A 16005-nucleotide genomic window follows, 5' to 3' on the forward strand; every position below is an offset into this window, starting at 1 on the left:
TGTGTCAAATTGATGCACTGCTACCGCAGCCTAATGTAAACCTAGGGGGAGTTCATACTTCCAATGTTGCGGTACGCTGCGCCGGAATTGCCTAATCTAACGCTAGCGCAGAACTACGTTACTGTGCGGGATCCGTGGTGACTCGCGGTGATCTGCGCAGGCCCAGAAGTAAGGTTAGTCTATGGTGACACAGGAGTGCATGGAAGCGTATTTTCACAATTGGCTTCAGTCAGAGGTCAGTAAAGATGCAAAATGCCTGAAACTGTTTTCTCTTGAAAAGACTGAAGCGGACAAAAATTGCTATTTTTACCTGCTAGTTCGCTTCAGTCCTCTCATTAGATGTAAACCGCCGCATCCCGCGGAAAAACAAGGGCTTTAGACCCCCCAAATCCCCAGGAGGCTATCCGGGCAGCGCTTCCTGGAAGGGGCAGAGCTTTCAGCTACAGCTCTGCCTCTCCTGATGTCAATCGCCGCGGATCTCCGCCTCTCCCCGCCCCTCTCACTCTTCCTACACAGAGAGGGGCGGGGAGAGGTGGAGATCCGCACGGCGATTGATGTCAGGAGAGGCAGAGCTACAGCAGAAAGCTCTGCCTCTCAGAATCCACGACCAAGTTGGTCATAGATGTTTGCCCCGGGATTTGGGGGGGTCTAAAGCGCTCGTTTTGCGGCAGGCATGCGGCGGTTTACACCTAATGAGACTTCTGAAGCAAACTAGCAAGTAAAAATAGCAATTTTTGTCCGCTTCAGAGTCTCTTTAAGTATTTATCTATTATATACAGTGCTGCCCATAATTATTCATATCCCTGGCAAATTTTGACTTAGTTACTTTTATTCAACCAGCAAGTAATTTTTTTGACGGGAAATGACATAGGTGTCTCCTAAAAGATAATAAGATGTACAAAGAGTAATTATTGTGGAAAAAACATTTCTCAGCTTTTATTTACATTTGAACAAAAAGTATCCAGTCTAAAATGATTCATACCCTTCTTGATAATCAATAGAAAAGCCTCCATTGGCTATTCCCACAATCAACGCTTCCTATAATTACAGACCAGCTTTTTGCATGTCTCCACGGGTATTTTTGCCCATTCATATTTAGCAATGAGCTCCAAATCTTTCAGGTTGGAGGGTCTTCTTGCCATCACTCTGATCTTTAGCTCCCTCTACAGATTCTCAATTGGATTGAAGTCAGGACTCTGGCTGGGGCACTCCAAAACATTAATGTTGTTGTCAGCTAACAATTTCTTCACCACTTTTGCTGTGTGTTTTGGGTCATTGTCATGCTGAAATGTCCACTGGTGCCCAAGGCCAAGTATCTCTGCAGACTGCCTGATGTTGTCATTGCAAATCATCATGTATTGCTCTTTTTTTCATGGTGCCCTTTACTGTGATTGGGTTCCCTGGTTCATTGGCTAAAAACACCCCCAAAGCATTAGGTTCCCACCACCATGTTTGACAGTGGGGATGGTGTTCTTTGGGTTGAAGGCTTCTCCTGTTTTAAGCCAAATGAAGGAAACATCATTGTGACCAAACAATTCAATTTTTGTTTCACAGAAGATCAGAAGTCTTCTTCTTTGTCCAGATGAGCATTTGCAAAGCCCAAGCAAGCATTTGTGTGCCTTATCTGGAGAAGTGGCATCCTCCTTGGTCTGCATCAGTGGAACCCAGCAGTGTGCAGTGTCCGTTGGATTGTCTGCCTTGAGACATTGCCACCAGCAGAGCTCAGATTCACCTGGATGGCCTTGGTGGTGATCCTTGGATTCCTTATCACCTCTCTCACTATCCTCCTGGCCAGCACAGGTGTCACTCTTGGCTTCCGACCACATGTTCTGAGGTTTGCCACAGAGGATAACGTCTTGTATTTTTTAATAATACTTTGCACTGTAGCCACTGAAAGTGGAAACATGTAGAAATGGCCTTGTAGTCCTTTCCTGACTTGTGAGCAGCCACAATGCACAGCCGCAGGTCCTCACTGATCTCCTTTGTCCTAGCCATGACTGTCCACAAACCAACTGCAGAGAGCTGCTGTTTTTTCCACCTGTTGAATTGATTTAAACAGCTGTTATAAATTAATCAGGGTAATTAGGATGCTTTAGAACAGCTTAGACTATTTGGAATGGTATAGAACTTCTCCCACAGATTGTAAGTTTGTGAAGGGTATGAATTATTTTGGTCTGGACACTTTTTGCTCAAATGTAACTAAAAACTAAGAATTTTTTTTCCCCACAATAATACCTTTTGTACGTCATCTTTTCTTTTGGGAGACACCTATGTCATTTCCCATAAAAAAAAATAAAAAAAAAATGACTTGCTGGTTAAATAAAAGTAACTTTAAGTCAAAATTTGCCAGGGGCATGAATAATTATGGGCAGCACTGTATGTGTTTTTTTTTCCTGGGATAGTATGGCGGACCCTGCTGCAAATGCTATTTTCCATTTTGAGACTATATTTGCGAAACTATGATGTATTGATCAGAGGAAAATAAAAAAATGTTCCGATCCAAAAAATTTGTAAAAAAAAAAAAAAAAAAGGAAAAATCACTCCTTTTAATGCAAAAAATCAAAAAAATGCAAAAAAAACCCCGCAAACGTTAAAAATGTTTTTTTTTCTTTCAAATTTTACATTATGTTCGTGAAAAATGAATGCCAAAAAGTATATTGCCATTTTCACTCATCACTGCTTCTCAAAGGACTTCTTTAGGGCTGGAACCCACTAGAGCGATTTTTTGAGCGTTTAGGGAGCGTGATAAATCGCTAGCGATTTCCCTAAACACTCTGCCAATGTAAATGGATGGTGCAAATTCCACAGAAGCGTTTGCGATTAGGAAAATCTCAAACGCAGGACATGCAGCATTTTGTTAGCGTTAGCGCTTCAATGTAAAGTATATAATCACTGGCGTAATCGCTCATCAAAACCTGCACGGAGCGATTTTGCTAGAGTTTTGAAGTTAATGTACACTGTAACTAAATTAATAGAAAGGACCAATCAGACTTTAAAACGCTAATCGCTAATCGCTACACAACCGCTGGCAAATTGATACTTTTTAAAATCGGTCTCTAAAATGCTCAAGGAATCACTTACAAACTGCTCATACAAAATGCTAGCGATTGCGATTAGCGATAGCATTTTGTAGTGGGTTCCAGGCCTTACTGGTTATTACTTGGATGGAGGTCTGATCTTGGAGGATGCTGGACCAGAGCTTTTCGTGCCACACCTAAATTAAATTAGAATTTCAGGGAACTGTATTTTTCGAGGAGACGCACCCTTCCCCACCCCGCATGCTTCTACTCTGCCCTCAACAGTACATCTAAACACAAAAGAAACTAAGGCCACAGACTCTCCGCAGAGAGCGACAGGCCATTTCCTCAGGAGTGATCAGATCACAGAAGTGTGATGTGCTGTTTGGTTGCACCAGCAGTAGTTCCTTGAGGCAGGGAACACACTTGACTGTTTTCGTACGCGTTTTCTGCACAGAAAAACTGAAAACTCATGTTAACCAATGGGCTAGTACACACTTAATATTTTGTTCGCGCGCAGAAAAAAACAACTGACATACTGCATCCTGATTCTGCACATTTTGACAGTTTTTTGTATCAATTACATCAGCTGCTATGAAAAAACGTGCGCGTTTTCCTGGATAGAGACACACTTAGTGTGCAGAAAAAGTATGCAGAAAAACGCGCGCAGAAAACTGAAAGACAAGTGTGTTCCCTGCCTCAAGGAGTTCTTTTGCTAGTATGATGTCAAGGCCGGTTCCAGCCGTGGGTGGGGGGTGGGGGGGGGCGCCGAGCTGGAGGGGTAGCTGACAGAAAGGGGGTATTGGGCCTAGCGGTGGGGAGGGGGGTCGGACCCCCCCCCTCCCTCGCCTGGGTCCCCCGATCTGTGCTCCTCCTCCAGCGTTAAGTAACCAGCGTGCATAAAGATGAAGAGGCAACGGGCGGGGGAATCACTCACCTCTTCCGCGTTCCATCGTGCGCCCCACCGACGTCACTTCCTGCAAGGCCGTCCACTTACAATACAGTGGGCGGCATTGCCGGAAGTGATGTCAGTGGAGCACACGATGGAACGCAGAAGAGGTGAGTGATTCCCCCGCCCGTTGCCTCTTCATCTTTATGCACGCAGCTGGGTACTTAACGCTGGAGGAGGAGCGCAGATCGGGGGACCCAGGCGAGGGAGGGGGGGGGGTCCGACCCCCCTCCCCACCGCTAGGCCCAATACCCCCTTTCTGCCCGCTACCCCTCCAGCTCGGCGGGCGGCACCGAGCATCCACAGACAGGCGGGTGCCGCCCCCCCAGATCTGCCGCCTGAGGCAAATGTTTCATCCCGCCTCATGAGCGGGCCGGGCCTGATGCCACCACCACCGACAATTTACTCTACTTCATTTAATGTTCTCACATCACATGCTGCCTCCCGGGGCAGCAAAATCCAGGACCAACAAAGTTGTGGATTTTGCAGGGGGGATTTGGGGGGTATAAACCCCTTGTTTAGCTGCGGGATAGCGGCGGTTTAGCTGCGGGATAGCGGCGGTTTAGCTGCGGGATAGCGGCGGTTTAGCAGGGCTTATAGTTCTGCTTCTGGTTACAAGTTTACAAAGTGAATTTAGACTCGCTTCAGATTCTCTTTAAAGGATACATTCGGCAAATAAAAAAAATAAAAGTTTCATTCTGGGGTTCTTCCAGCCCCTAGAAGTCTTTTAGGCCCCAAGGCGCAGTTCCGCTCTGAGCCAGACCTCTGCTCTCCCCTCCATAAGATTGCGTCCTGTGGCCGGGTCCGGACCTTCTGCGCATGTGCGGGCGCGAGGCGTGCCTTCGGGGCTGGTTCTAGACTTTTTGCGGCCTAAAGCAAACTTGTCAGGATGTCCCCCCCCCCCCCCCTCCCGATTTGGAATGATCACGCAGCACTCGACAATTCACTCTGCTGCATTTAATGTTCTCACACGACATGCTGAAGCTCAACACTAAAGCACACTGGGTGGCTGTGAGTCTATTACAAACAAACTGCTCACCCTCAGCCACTCCATTCCTCCTCTGTCAGGACAGCAGTGCCACCTCCTCCCTTCTGCTGTGCAAGTCACATGAAACACTGCTGCCCCCCCCCCCCCCCACCTCACTCACTGTCAGACTCCTCACACAGCATAACAAGCTGCTTTTCCCCAATGCTGCTCTCCTGCCTCCCCCCTCCTCACTCACTGTCAGACTCCTCACACAGCACAACAAGCTGCTTTCCCCAATGATGCTCTGCTGCCTCCCCCTCCTCACTCACTGTCAGATTCCTTACACAGCACAACAAGCTGCTTTTCCCCAATGATGCTCTCCTGCCTCCCCCTCCTCACTCACTGTCAGACTCCTCACACAGCACAACAAGCTGCTTTTCCCCAATGATGCTCTCCTGCCTCCCCCCTCCTCACTCACTGTCAGACTCCTCACACAGTACAACAAGCTGCTTTCCCCAATGATGCTCTCCTGCCTCCCCCCTCCTCACTCACTGTCAGACTCCTCACACAGCACAACAAGCTGCTTTCCCCAATGATGCTCTGCTGCCTCCCCCTCCTCACTCACTGTCAGATTCCTTACACAGCACAACAAGCTGCTTTTCCCCAATGATGCTCTCCTGCCTCCCCCTCCTCACTCACTGTCAGACTCCTCACACAGCACAACAAGCTGCTTTTCCCCAATGATGCTCTCCTGCCTCCCCCCTCCTCACTCACTGTCAGACTCCTCACACTGTACAACAAGCTGCTTTCCCCAATGATGCTCTCCTGCCTCCCCCCTCCTCACTCACTGTCAGACTCCTCACAGAGCACAACAAGCTGCTTTTCCCCAATGATGCTCTCCTGCCTCCCCCTCCTCACTCACTGTCAGACTCCTCACACAGTACAACAAGCTGCTTTTCCCCAATGATGCTCTCCTGCCTCCCCCTCCTCACTCACTGTCAGACTCCTCACACAGTACAACAAGCTGCTTTTCCCCAATGATGCTCTCCTGTCTCCCCCTCCTCACTCACTGTCAGACTCCTCACACAGTACAACAAGCTGCTTTTCCCCAATGATGCTCTCCTGCCTCCCCCCTCCTCACTCACTGTCAGACTCCTAACACAGTACAACAAGCTGCTTTTCCCCAATGATGCTCTCCTGCCTCGCCCTCCTCAATCACTGCCAGACTCCTCACACAGCACAACAAGCTGCTTTTCCCAATGATGCTCTCCTGCCTCCCCCTCCTCAATCACTGCCAGACTCCTCACACAGCGCAACAAGCTGCTTTCCCCCAATGATGCTCTCCTGCCTCCCCCTCCTCACTCACTGCCAGACTCCTAACACAGCACAACAAGCTGCTTTCCCCCAATGATGCTCTCCTGCCTCCCCCTCCTCAATCACTGCCAGACTCCTCACACAGCGCAACAAGCTGCTTTTCCCCAATGATGCTCTCCTGCCTCCCCCTCCTCACTCACTGCCAGACTCCTAACACAGCACAACAAGCTGCTTTTCCCCAATGATGCTCTCCTGCCTCCCCCCTCCTCACTCACTGCCAGACTCCTCACACAGCACAACAAGCTGCCTTTCCCCAATGATACTCTCCTGCCTCCCCCCTCCTCACTCACTGTCAGACTCCTCACACAGCACAACAAGCTGCTTTTCCCCAATCCTGCTCTCCTGCCTCCCCTTCCTCACTCACTGTCAGACTCCTCACACAGCACAACAAGCTGCTTTTACCCAATGATGACCTTATCACCTCACTCTCCTCTCGCTTCTCCTCCTGCTCTGACTGCATGAAGTTAGTGTAAACACAGTACAAACATGCTGCCCCTGTAATCTCTGCGCCTGATGCAAATGTTTCACCTTGCTTCATGAGAGAACCGGCCCTGTATGACCTCCAGGGCTGAGGAGTCGGAGCAAATTTAGGGTACCAGGAGTTAGAGTTTCATAAACTAAGGAGTCGGAGTCAGATGATTTTTGTATCAACAACACAGCCCTGGAGAGTATCAGACTATGGAGTCGGTGTCAGAGCAATTTGGGTACCTGAATTTTGTACCGACTCCACTGCCCTGATGAACTCTCTAAATCAAATCCACTAGGGTAACTACCTCAGTGTACCCAACTTATCCCCTCCCACCTAGTGCTGCGGCGGCGTCACTAGTGAAGTGCGTGGCCATGCAGAATGGCACTAGGAAGCGTATGACGTTGTTTTATAACCTGGCTTTTCCCTCCTGGCCAGCTCTGCTCTCCTCTCCCCGTGTTCCCTGTGGAAATTTTATTCCTATTCAGTTCCTCATTTATTTTCACTATATGGAGGTCTCCTTTAATTCGGAAAGGAAAGCGACAAGAGGCGTGCCTCTCCTGTGTGAGTCAGTCTGCTGTTTAAGTAAGCATACCTCAGAGCACTGGCTATATAGAAAAGTCTGGTGGGTTAGGAACCCACTACCAGTTGCAAATGGCAATCGCTGGCGCTTTTAGTAAGCGATTTCATGAGCGTTTTCCGGCGATTTTGGTAGCAATTTTAAAAAGTGTAAGCTTTTTGCCAGCAATTGTGAATGCGATTTTTCAATTACCGCTTTCAATTCTGATTGGTCGTTTCAAATTATTATAATTTTTTTTTACATTCTGCAGTAATTCATAATCGCACACAAATTGCAATATATAGTGATTCATTAGCGATTAGTCAGCACTTCAATACTTTACATTGGAGCACAAACGCTCCCAAAATGCTGCATGTCCTGCGATTGGGATGTGAATAATCGCAATCGCTCCAGTGGAATCAGCCCCATCCACTTACATTGGCAAAGCATTCTGGGAAATCACTAGTGATTTAAAGCGGTCCTGAAACGCTAATAAAAACGCTCTAGTGGGTTCCAGCCAATACAGTTAATAGAATGTTTGGAGGCCTACAAATCCCCAACCATAGACTGACCCTGGATATCAGATGCAAGTGCCAGTCCTATAGGATGCAGGCTGATGTGACTGGCAGAAGTCAGGGGGCTGTCCCCTATCTCCATGGAGACCGTTGCCAAGGAGGGATGACTATGAACCCAGGAATCCATAGAGGAAGGGATAAGCCCTGAGATATATAATAGCCCATTATTTCTCCGCAGACAGTGAAATGTGAGGATTGCAGACTTTCTGCTGCCCTGCGCTGACCTCCGACCCGCCAAAGAGGATTCCACTAACGACACAAAACAATGGCGGAGCTTCATTAAGTTGGTGTATAAATCCTTTAAGCCGGGCAGTGAAGCATTACATAATACACTGCCAGTGATAAACGCTCAGCCTGGCTCTATAAACATAACACAGTCAGACACTACTGCAGCCAAAGAGTGCAGCAGGAAAGCCAGGCAACTGGTACTGTTAAAAAGAAAACAAATATGGCAGCCTCTGTAACCCTCTCAAGTCAGGTGTCCTTTAACATGGAGGATTTGCTGGCACTTTAATCAACAGTACTAACTGGCACAGATAGAGGCAACTCACTAAAAACACAAAGGTAAAATCATGGGTACCTTAAAGTGAACCTGAACTGAGAGGTATATGGAGGCAGCCATATTTGTTTCCTATTAAACAATACCAGTACCCTGGCAGCCTCGTTGGTCTATTTGGCTGCAGTAGTGTCTGAATCACACCAGAAACAAGCATGCAGCTAATCTTGTCAGATCTGACAATAATATCAGAAACCCCTGATCTGTTGCATGCTTGTTCAGGGTCTGTGGCTGAATGTATTAGAGGCAGAGGATCAGCAGGACTGCCAGGCAACTGGAATTGTTTAAAAGGAAATAAATATGGCAGCCTCCGTATACCTCTCACCTTGGGGTCACTATAACGATGGTTCCATGCAAAGTATTTTTTGTATTACAAAGCTCCTGATAATAAAGTTTGATGTGTTTGCCAGGCCTGTGGATAAGCTGATAGATGAACTAGTCTGAGCATGCCTGGAGGCTATGGAGCTGTTTACAATAGGAGTATATTACGTTTTTCAGCCAAAAATAGCAGACAGAGCTGTAGAAATGCTCTGTAGTCTATCGTTAGGCCTTGTATCCACTCCAGGACTGCATCTTGCTTGTGAATGTGTGCGTGTTTTTTCACAAGAGGCCAAGAAACGGGAACAAGAAAAATCATTCAGGATGATGGGAAAAATAGAAGAAAGAAGTGTCCAGCTTTTCACGCTGAAATGACAAATTTAGGTTCGGATTTCACTTGCAAAGTCCTTGAGAAACATTATGTACAAATCAGATGTAAAAACATGTTGCATGAGAAAAAATGCAGCAGGCTGTCAGCTTATTACCCGCAATGTGTGCAGGGTGCAGGAAAATGTGTATGTGATGGAAACAAGGGCACAGACTGTTGTTGACATCAATCAGTCAGTGACATGACTATGTACTCTGTAATGTTCTGCAGAAGATGTCAGTGCTGTATAAATACATAATAATATGGTAGGACATTAGATTATGACTATGGGAGGATTAGATTGTGAGCTCCTCTGAGGACAGTCACTGACATGACTATGTACTCTGTAAAGTGCTGCAGAAGATGTCAGTGCTATATAAATACATAATAATGATATGGTAGGATATTAGACTATGACTATGGTAGGATTAGATTGTGAGCTCCTCTGAGGACAGTCAGTGACATGACTATGTACTCTGTAAAGTGCTGCAGAAGGTGTCAGTGCTATACAAAATACATAATAATAATATGGTAGGACATTACACTATGACTATGGTAGGGTTAGATTGTGAGCCCCTCTGAGGACAGTCAGTGATATGATTATGTACTCTGTAATGTTCTGCAGAAGATGTCAGCACTATATAAATACATAATAATAATATGGTAGGACATTACACTATGACTATGGGAGGATTAGATTTTGCGCTCCTCTGAGGACAGTCAGTGACATGACTATGTGCTCTGTAAAGTGCTGCAGAGGATGTCAGTGCTATATAAATACATAATAATGATATGGTAGGACATTAGACTATGGCTATGGTAGGATTAGGTTGTGAGATCCTCTGAGGACAGTCAGTGACGTGACTATGTGCTCTGTAATGTGCTGCAGAAGATGTCAGTGCTATATAAATACATAATAATAATAATAATATGGTAGGACATTAGACTATGACTATGGTAGGATTAGAGTGTGAGCTCCTCTGAGGACAGTCAGTGACATGGCTATGTACTCTGGAGCCGCGGGTGGATGTGAGTGGGGGCCGCGCACGCTGACGGTCATCTAGCACCTGTTTTTGAAACAGGCCTAATGTACTAGTAGGTTATAATTCATAACATGACAAAGGTCACTGTGTATAACTCCACCTGTGATTGATGCATTCTGCATGTGGGTGGGGGAGTGGTATTATACTGATCACTCTTGCTGTGGGGGGTGGGGGAGTGGTGTTATACTGATCACTCTTGCTGTGGGGGGTGGGGGAGTGGTATTATACTGATCACTCTTGCTGTGGGGGGTGGGGGAGTGGTGTTATACTGATCACTCTTGCTGTGGGGGGTGGGGGAGTGGTGTTATACTGATCACTCTTGCTGTGGGGGGTGGGGGAGTGGTGTTATACTGATCACTCTTGCTGTGGGGGGTGGGGGAGTGGTGTTATACTGATCACTCTTGCTGTGGGGGGTGGGGGAGTGGTGTTATACTGATCACTCTTGCTGTGGGGGGTGGGGGAGTGGTATTATACTGATCACTCTTGCTGTGGGGGGTGGGGGAGTGGTGTTATACTGATCACTCTTGCTGTGGGGGGTGGGGGAGTGGTGTTATACTGATCACTCTTGCTGTGGGGGGTGGGGGAGTGGTGTTATACTGATCACTCTTGCTGTGGGGGGTGGGGGAGTGGTGTTATACTGATCACTCTTGCTGTGGGGGGGGGGGGGGGGAGGGTTGTTACACTGGCCACGTTTGTTGTAAGGTGGTCAGGACAATATTGGCCACACTTATGGTGGAGGGGGAGATGGGAGGTAGGGAAGCTTTGCAGTGACACTTGCTGTGTGTGGCTATGTGTATAGGGGGAACTTACATGGCCAACACATTGGGCAGCCATGAAGTAAATAGTGGCAGCACTTGTCGTGGGATAGGGGGATTAGGATATAATGTTAGGTCACCAGGGGCAAGGGTGGAGAACATCTATGGAGGGGGCCCTGTGGTTTGTAGTTATAACCAGGGGCGTAACAATAGACCCCGCAAGGGATGCAGCTGCAGGTGGGCCCATAAATGCAGGGGGCCCCATGGAGGGGGAAGTTTCTTTCCCATGTCCTTAGAGACTGATAACTAAGGGCATGGAGAGAAAAAAACTTTCTGTTCTCTGAAGAATTGATCTAATGACTGCATCTGCTCAGCCACTGATAAGGAATCATACAAAGTTTTGTAGACAAAGTTTTGTAGACAGTTCCTATTCAGTGTTCAGCAGGGTCAAAGGGGGCCCCATCCAAAGTTTCGCAGGGGGGTCCAGTGAGTTCTAGTTACGCCCCTGGTTATAACCCTGTGCGCTTCTATGCTGCCCTAGTCTGTTATATGTGAATACCGCACACATAGGGGTTGATTCACTAAGCTGCGCTGCTACAGCAGGGAGTGGTAATAATTCTCAGCGCACACTGTACACCCATAAGTTGCACTGCTAAATTACACTCGGCTCTGATAGTTTAACGAGTGCTCCATTGAAGCCTCAGCCCCGGCGGGTCCAGTAGCTTCAAATAACGATATTCCTGCACTTTAATTGGCCCAGTAGGCTGCCTGTCAAGTGACCAATCAAAGTGCAGGATTCTCGTCCCTTGAAGCACCCTGGACCCGCTGGGCTCCGGGAGGGTTCAGTGGAGCGCTCGTTAAGTTTAACGAATCGCTCGTTAAACTATCAGAGCCAAGCGTAATGTAGCTACGCACACTATGGCTGCACAGCGTGCGCAGGGAATTAGTATCACTCGCTGCTGTCAGTAAGCTGCGCTGCTTAGTGAATCAATATTGATTTATGGAAATTGATCATTCATTTATTTGGAGAAATATTAATTTTATGGGTTTGTTTTTCAGGTTCTTCCAATCCAGGAACCCAACACTGAAGCTCAGGTGAGTCACACTGTTGGTACCGCAGTTGTAATGCATTTGTTTTCGGAATAGAAGAGGCTACATTCAGAAAACACAACAGCTCCAACTGCAGCTTGGCCGGCCGTATACACAAAAACTATGGGGGCCTCTAGTGGAGAATGGTCACCACCCTTCACTGTTGGCTCTAGAATGCTCAAGGTTTCTGAAAATGGCCCAATTCAGCAGGCCGGAAGCGGATGTGTAAACAGATCCTATGTTAAGCATTCTGACTTGCCACGTAAAATGGACCAGAACAGAAGAGGAGCAGGAGTGGAACACACAATCCCGACCTGCACAATTTTTCCAGAGTCCGCAGATGCCCATGAAATCAGTGCAACCGATGGGAAGGGATAGGGTCTATACTTACTAGGCTGTTTTCTCCATCTGTCCCTGCTCAGGAGTGTATCTGGGTGACATAGCGCCTATGGCAAACACTGAAATTGTGCTCCTCCCCCCATCAGACCACCTTCCCCCATAATGCAATGATACAAGTCTCCCCAGTATGGGTTGCTAGAGTTAACCCCCAAGTAAAAGTAATCAGAGGTAGCACCCTAGTATAGATAGCCAGAGGTGGTTCACCCAGTATAAGTAGACCCATGTTTACGCTGCCCTCCCAGTATATGTAGTTAGAGATGTCTCCCCAGTATAAGTAGCTTTCTTTAGCATAAGTGGTAAGAGGTATCCCCCAGTATAAGTAGTCCCTCAGTATAGGTAATGAGAGGTTCCCCTCAGTATAAGTAACCCCCCAGTATAGATTTGGCAGGTGTCCCCCAGTATAAGTACACCCCCAAGTATAGGTAGTGAGAGATGTCCTCCAGTATAAGAGCAGGTACAAATGCCTGAGAGGCATCCCTCAGTATGGTGGTGGAGCATGAGAGAGGAGGAGGCAGCCGTGGCGCCCATGGTACCAGCCATGCCTGCACCCCTCTAGATACGCCTATGTGCTCTATACACCTGTCTTCTGTGCCTTCGGTCATCTGGCTTCCTCCTCCGCTGCTGCCATAACTCGGCTTCACTGCACGGAATAAGCGCCAGCATACAGATTGTAGCCCCAGCAGAAGCATCCGGCTCCTATTAAACCTTTGCACCTGGGAAGATTCTCTTTGGCTCACTGAGTGATGGACCAATGGGAATCTTCTCTGGTGCTAGGACAGATTCCCATTGGCCTTTTGCAATCTGATGAGAGTCAGATGCTTCTGCCGGGGCTACAATCTATAAACCAGTGCTTGCCCGCCTGGGGCTGTGCAGTCGTTGGAGCCACTCGTACAAGAGCAGCTCCGGCGCAGACGTGGCTGTGCTCATGCTGGTGCAGTACAGCTGCACTCATGCTTGAAGAGGAGGGCAGCCCCAATGGGATTACCGATATGACTATACTGCAGTCAAGCAGTCTCTGCAAGGGTGAAATTCGCCCTTGCTCTTTCAGGCGCCCTAGGCCCCAGCCTATGTTGGCTAGGCTGAAATCCGGCCCTGGCCTCCCCTGCTTGCTGCGTGTCACCAGCTATAAGGAGGCCTCTGCATCTGAACAAGACAGACGCTCGTGGTCATCCACTTATTTACACCACCCGTGTATCCCACAATGGATGAGAGGCATATATATGTATGTGTGTGTGTGTATGCAGTATATATATATATACTGCATAATATATACATAAAATATACATACACATATACATATACAGGTATGGCTTGTTCACGCCTAGGGCATTGTCCTTTTTTTTTTTTTTTTTTAGCTCTGCCAATTTTAAAAACCACCCTAAAATCGCTTCTGGGATAGTTCATATCAGCGCGTTTCGTCCGCTTTCCGCTCAGCAAAGAGGTGCCTGTACCATTTTTAGAGCATTTTTGCTACAATAGAAGATATAGGAAAAACACAAAACGCTCACAAATTCGCTTTGTGCAGCGATTGCGTTCACGCTTTTAAGAATAAATATATCGTATTTATTCTTTTCCGGGTCAAAGAGTCCACTTCCTGACTTGTGTCAGGAAGTGAAAAAATAGAATTGCTCTGCAAATGCGCTTTGGAAAGCGATGTACACAAAATCGTAGCGCGCAGGTAAACGCCGGGGGGGGGGGGGGGGGGGGGGAATGAAATCACTCTCAAAATCGCAAAACGCTGGCTTTTGCGATTTCGACTGTAGATGGGAACAAAGCCGTATAGATCATTTAGGTGTGGTAAGCAGTGATAAAGTTATGGCCAAATGAATGGGAAGACTGCTGAAAGGTTAAAAAGGGCTTTTGGCAGAAAGCATAAAATAGCCTGTGGGGTGAAGTGGTTAAATGCGGCTATTGTACAGTCTTGTCATATACAGAATCCCTTTATAGTAAGCTCCAAGGGACCAGGAAAAGTAGTTTACTTTATCAGAAGTTTACTATATCAGAACTGGTCATACAGTGTATATTTATACAAACACAATATATATATATACTGTATATGTACTTGCATTTTGATGGCTGAGGACTATGGTTTATTCTATAGCAAACAATTGTATGCTGTTATTCAAAATACATAAATATAAATGTACGTTGCTCGCAGAGTAAAATGTACTTTAAATAACCTTTTTCCTATGTTGCTGTCACTTACAGTAGCTAATGAAAATCTAACAGTTTTGACAGGTTTTGGACTAGCCCGTCTCCTCATGGGGGATTCGCATTATTTCTTTAGTTACAAAAAGCACTTACTGACCTGCAGTTGTTTAATTTAACGTTATTAATCCCAAAATGACTTGCATAGTCACGGTATGGTATACAGGTTTCCATGCTGATGTGAAGTTACCGTTTTGGCATCTTTTCAGGCAAGGCTACTCTTTTTTTTTTTTCCTCCTGCAGATATTCTTCCAGAATGTATGGGAGAAGCATCAGTTCCTGTTTGAGAAGCTGAGAGAGGAGCGCAGCCGCCGGCGCCGCTCTGGTAAGTCCTGGCATCACCTGATCACTATCAGGGCTGGTTTTCTGGAAAGGCCACATAGGCCCGGGCCTTGGGCGGCTGCCACATGTAGTGGTAGGCGGGCTGCTGTACATGGATGATACACATGGAAGAGGGGGCTGCACATGGAGTGGGGGGGCTGCTGTACATGGATGTTACACATGGAAGAGGGGGCTGTACATGGAATGGGAGGGGCTGCTGTACATGGGTGATACACATGGAAGAGGGGGCTGCACATGGAGTGGGGGGCTGCTGTACATGGATGTTACACATGGAAGAGGAGGCTGCACATAGAATGGGAGGGGCGCTGCTGTACATGGATGCTACACATGGAAGAGGGGGCTGCACATGGAATGGGAGGGGGCTGCTGTACATGGATGTTACACATGGAAGAGGAGGCTGCACATAGAATGGGAGGGGCTGCTGTACATGGATGATACACATGGAAGAGGAGGCTGCACATGGAATGGGAGGAGCTGCTGTACATGGATGATACACATGGAAGAGGGGGCTGTACATGGAATGGGAGGGGCTGCTGTACATAGATGATACACATGGAAGAGGGGGCTGCACATGGAATGGGAGGGGCTGCTGTACATGGATGATACAAATGGAAGAGGGGCTGCACATGGAATGGGAGAGGCTGCTGTACATGGATGATGCACATGGAAGAGGGGGCTGTACATGGAATGGGAGGGGCTGTTGTACATGGATGATGCATATGGAAGAAGGGGCTGTACATGGAATCGGAGGGGCTGCTGTACATGGATGTTGCACATGGAAGAGGGGGCTGTACTTGGAATGGGAGGCAGCCTGCTGTACATGGATGATACACATGGAAGAGGGGGCTGCACAAGGAATGGGAGGGGCTGCTGTACATGTATGTTACACATGGAAGAGGGGGCTGTACTTGGAATGGGAGGCAGCCTGCTGTACATGGATGATACACATGGAAGAGGGGGCTGCACAAGGAATGGGAGAGGCTGCTGTACATGGATGATACACATGGAAGAGGGGGCTGCA

The 16005-nt window shown here is 47.5% G+C and overlaps 1 protein-coding gene across 1 annotated transcript in view; it reads left to right on the forward strand.

Moving 5' to 3' along the window:
- Positions 1 to 16005, forward strand: part of LOC137562015 (uncharacterized) — a 109940-nt gene that overhangs the window by 6471 nt on the left and 87464 nt on the right. Inside the window, exons 2-3 of the mRNA XM_068273358.1 lie at positions 12006 to 12041; positions 14886 to 14967. Coding sequence (XP_068129459.1) covers positions 12006 to 12041; positions 14886 to 14967 — 118 coding nt within the window. The remainder of the gene's footprint in view (positions 1 to 12005; positions 12042 to 14885; positions 14968 to 16005) is intronic.

Source organism: Hyperolius riggenbachi, chromosome 3, assembly GCF_040937935.1.
Source record: "Hyperolius riggenbachi isolate aHypRig1 chromosome 3, aHypRig1.pri, whole genome shotgun sequence".
NCBI lineage: Eukaryota > Metazoa > Chordata > Amphibia > Anura > Hyperoliidae > Hyperolius > Hyperolius riggenbachi.